Here is a 4,848-nt window from a genome sequence, read left to right on the forward strand (position 1 = left end):
AAAATTAAGTTAAAGACTTATCCCAAAATAAGGACCATTCATATAGTTTACTCTTTTATTTTTGAGACCTAATTCTACATTTTGTCTCTTAATTTTAATTAATTATAGGCTTTTCTGTTACTTATTATTTTTTTTTTTTAGAAAACTGTAGTTAGACTTTTGTGTCAAATGCACTAATTAATTTCATTAAAAAAATGATTTTGCTTGTAGACATTAAATTATGTCAAAATAATAAAAACATTCCACCATATAGTTTTTTCATATAAAACTAAAATCGTCGTATAACATATAAAATAAAAAATAATCTTGAATTTAAGGTATAACATTCTTAACTAGTAGCTTTTTGATATTAACTATTACTAATTACTAATTAAATTTCTTAAACCAATGACCGTTGGCATGTTCAAGAGTTATAGAAATGTTAGTTTCGAACATTTGGAAAATCAAAACCAAACGAAGTACGAAGATATATTTTAGTTCGTCTCTTGTTTCTTTAAAAAAAATTGAAACAGCAAAGTACAAGACGTACAAGTACTCCATCTTTTACCAACTGTCGTATATTTGATCTTTCTAAACTGATGGCTACATTCTAACCGTTCTAACCATTCTTTCCCCTGCAGTTTCACACCTGCAACTCCATCTTTCTACCATGTCTCCATTGGAATTTTCATTAACAAACTTCATTCCTCTTTGTTTCTTTGTTTAGAAGCCAACAAAACTGTTAGATCACCATTAGAGTAGCTTAAAAGTACTGTTCAATCTTCAACTGCATGCACTATAAATACTGCATGACATCCATGGAGTTCATCATCCCCTTTTTCCACAACATTATCTCCAGCTTCAAGAAATGGCTAAATTGTCGATTTCTTTCTCCCAAAGTAAGATGATAATGTCAACCATTGTTGCCTATATTCTCATACTTTCTGTAGTTCCTTTTTCGGAAGCGGTCCTTAGTGCGCATTATTACGATCAAACATGTCCACAAGCCGAGAATATTATTTACCAAACAGTTCGTAATGCCTCTATCTACGACCCTAAAGTCCCCGCTCGCCTCCTACGCATGTTCTTCCATGACTGTTTCATAAGGGTATGCATGTAACTCTATTGCTATATATCTATCATATCTCTGTAACTATTTCATCACCATGCTAATTAACGCGTGTATATTTCTGAACAAACAGGGATGTGATGCATCACTGTTGCTTGACTCAACTGCAGGAAACAAGGCAGAAAAAGATGGACCTCCAAATATCTCAGTTCGATCATTTTATGTAATTGATGATGCCAAAACAAAACTCGAAAAGGCATGTCCTCATACAGTTTCGTGTGCAGACGTAATAGCAATTGCTGCAAGAGATGTAGTAGCAATGGTAATCATATTTTTCTTCTTCTTATTTTCATTATGCCATTTTTTTCGTATGTTTAGATCTGTCTAACTTGTTGTTCTCCAGTCTCAAGGTCCATGGTGGAATGTACTTAAAGGAAGGAAAGATGGGCGTGTATCGTTAGCTAACGAAACTATAAACTTGCCATCTCCATTTTCGAATACCTCAACACTTATTAAGAGTTTTGCTAAAAGAGGATTAGGGGTCAAAGATTTGGTTGCACTTTCAGGTGGACATACTCTAGGGTTTTCACATTGTTCATCTTTTAGTGCTCGACTACACAACTTTAGCACTGAAAACTTTTCCGATCCTAGCATTAACAGTGAGTTTGCTATGAATCTGAAGAAGAAATGCCCCATACATAACAAGGATCACAACGCAGGAGAGTTCTTAGACTCAACTTCTTCAACATTTGATAATGACTATTACAAAAGAATTACTATGGGTAAGGGTGTGTTTGGGTCAGACCAAGCTCTGTATGGAGATCAAAGAACAAGATCAATTGTGGACTCATTTGCCAAAGACAGGAATCTGTTCTTCAGCGAATTTGCAATTTCCATGGTCAAACTTGGAAATGTTGGTGTCATAGAAAATGGCGAAATTAGAGTTAAATGTAGCATCGTGAATTGATGCGTGAGAAAGAAAGAGAGAGCGATTTGGAGAAGGAAGAGAGGGATTTAAAAGTTTTCAACTTCATAAAAATTTGTTGTTCATCTTGTTGTATGTAATAAAAATAAATAAACAGTACTGGGGTTATTGGTACCTGTTGAAAATTTCCACTAAATTCAATTAGTTTTTATAAAAAATTGATTTTAACATTATATTTTTGTCTGAAATTAGACATTCTATTTACCAAATTTTTACATTTCTTATCACTTATCCGGTCCATTTATCACGTAGCATAGGCACATTCAGTTTTGATGACATAACACTATTTGATTACATCGCATGTTGGTGTTAAAATTGAAATATAATATAAAGATTTTTGTGAAGTTTTCAAAATAAAATGATTTTTAGGAGTTTTCAAAATACAATAATTTTTTGTGATAGCTATACAAAACAAAATGACTTTATTTTATAAATTAAGATAACTAATATATCTGAAATAAGCTTATCGGCTAAATATATCACTCCCTAGTTCATACAGTTTGTTACACACTCTTTTTTTTATAGAGCTTTGAATATATATTTTGAGTGCCTTGGAATAAAAAAAAAAACAAAGTATTAAAATCAATTTTTTATAAAACTTAGATGATTTTTATGTAATTTTCTATTTTATGTTTAGTACATTTAAAAATATAATATTTTATTTGTAATATCATACTTTTTTATTTTAGTAATAAGTATCTTGTTGAAGACAACTTTTTATTTTTTTTGCCACTTAAGGTTTCAAAACATTTTTGTTTCTATCGAAAAGTTTTTGACATAAAAACCCTTAATTTTACACAAAATAGTCGGTTATGTCTAACGTCCGTTTTTTAGTATGTTAAAACCATAATATACAGAAAGTTGGTTCAACTTTACCCTGTTATAGCAGGTAACCCAATTAATGAGAGGATGTGGGCATGTGCAAGCTGACATGGATGTCACATCAACAACTCCTTTCCTAATGAAAAATTTTCAAAATTAAACGGGAAGATAAAACTGGGGAGGACTGAACTCGGGTCACCAGGAGCGAGTTTATGTATGCCCAAGATGGGTCACATGAACCACCTAATTTTATAAATTATACTAGAAATTATATAACAAAACATTTAGGAACCACCTTAGAGAAAAAGAATGAAAGAAGAGATGGAGAAATTTGGGGTGGTGAAACAATAAGAAAAAAGTAAATCAGTGAAAATGCAGATCTTGAAGTTTTGGAACGGTGAGCTACGAAAAGAAAAAGATACAATTAGGTTAGATTCAAAACATTCATTATATACATAACTCGGGTCTAAACTCTGAACCCGAGATCCAAGGGCCCACTCGTGAATTTCACCCAAAGTCTCCTGATTCATTGCAACCCTTCACCAATCATGCATACAAAGATTTCCTCAACCGCCGCTGAGATTACCAGTCTCACACCCGGTTCAGCCACCAAGTTTCCAGAATACAGACCTTGCACGGATACATTCGCGATTCCCAACGCGAGTTTCTACCAAAAGCACATTCGTAAATGGCGTCTCAAAATATCTTCTTGTGGACTTTCCCCAAAATTGATGAGCGTCCAATTATAAATCTACCCCTAGTCCCGGACTGGAGATACTACTAGGTACCTGCAGGAATGATCCTTAAAACTTATAGATGGTGAACCTCACTCAAAACCCAACCATATAATGTACTAATACCTTAATAATTTTGACTCTCTGCTATGCCATTTCTAACCACTGCTATGATGAGCAAGGATGATCAACCAAAACATCCGTGTCACAACCATTCCTATCGGCTCGGGTGTACCCCCACCCGATCAACCACTCGGAACATCATAAAGAGCTATATGGCTTGCGACCTCATAACAAAATTCAAATCTTAAAAATCAGACCCCAACAGCAGCTTGCGAACAACCAAAAATATAATGTATACATTGCACAGGGGCTTTCTGATACCGAAATGGTATTCCCACAACCCTACTGCTCCCTTTATCTAACCTATAGATTTGTGGGTCTTCCGATCCCCATCATCACGTCAATACTGGGAGTATCATAAACAAGAAAATGAATAATCCTTCCCATTAGGCCCACTACATGAGTCTAGAATGCCATCTCCAGCCCTTAGCCCATGATTGGAATGTTCCCAGCCTTATACCGACCTTGTCGGTATTACATTTTTTGTCCAACACCCTGGGCCTAAAATATTCACCTCCTTCCATTGCCTTGGATGGACCTAATCAATGTTTCTCACAACATCAAACAAGCACAACAATGCTGAAACCCTACTACGCACGATTCACTTATATAACAAGTTGCTACCCAAGCAAAATCTGACGAAACCATGGTCGCACATGACCCATGAATAGGATGATAGTCGAACTCTAGATCCAATTTACAGACTATAACCCGAACCTAACCATGCACGTAAGTCGAACCCAACCCTAATTCCACCTTGGACACCTATAGATACACACAAAGAATCACCACCATTCACATAGTTAAGGAACCCCTAACCTCATGTTTGATTGCCAAAAAACTCCATACTTGATCAAGACTGAACAGATTCTACCAATACAAAACTAGTTCGAGAAGACTTCTAAGGTTATCCCGAAGGTCGCCAAAGACCTGAGTCTAATACGAATCAGAATTCCACTTCACCATCGAGGGTAAACATATCCCAAGGACTAAGGAAACATAAATACACTGCATAGGGGGATTGGTGTCACATTCCTAGCTTCTTAATTACCGTCTCTTGAACCCTTCAGAGAATTCCAGTTGAAGACAAACTCAAAAATGAATAGCCTCGAACACCCCGACACCTCAACCAAGGA

General features: G+C 35.3%; 1 protein-coding gene across 1 annotated transcript; it reads left to right on the forward strand.

Annotated features, from left to right (window-relative positions):
* The first annotated feature begins 795 nt into the window (after window positions 1-795).
* LOC145090668 (Peroxidase superfamily protein) lies at window positions 796-2,158 on the forward strand. The gene is made up of 3 exons (XM_079028795.1): window positions 796-1,087; window positions 1,182-1,370; window positions 1,452-2,158. Exons 1-3 carry the CDS (start codon window positions 848-850, stop codon window positions 2,013-2,015), a joined length of 993 nt encoding a protein of 330 aa, XP_078884921.1. The 5' UTR covers window positions 796-847; the 3' UTR covers window positions 2,016-2,158.
* Window positions 2,159-4,848: the final 2,690 nt, after the last annotated feature.

The sequence above is a fragment of the Lactuca serriola genome, chromosome 2 (genome assembly GCF_051521515.1).
Source record: "Lactuca serriola cultivar US96UC23 chromosome 2, Lser_US96UC23_V15, whole genome shotgun sequence".
Lineage (NCBI taxonomy): Eukaryota > Viridiplantae > Streptophyta > Magnoliopsida > Asterales > Asteraceae > Lactuca > Lactuca serriola.

Coding starts and splice junctions, on each gene's coding strand:
- LOC145090668 (XM_079028795.1), top strand. CDS start 848: ATGGCTAAATTGTCGATTTCTTTCTCCCAAAGTAAGATGATAATGTCA. Junction 1,088..1,181: donor TCCATGACTGTTTCATAAGG/GTATGCATGTAA, acceptor CTGAACAAACAG/GGATGTGATGCATCACTGTT. Junction 1,371..1,451: donor CAAGAGATGTAGTAGCAATG/GTAATCATATTT, acceptor GTTGTTCTCCAG/TCTCAAGGTCCATGGTGGAA.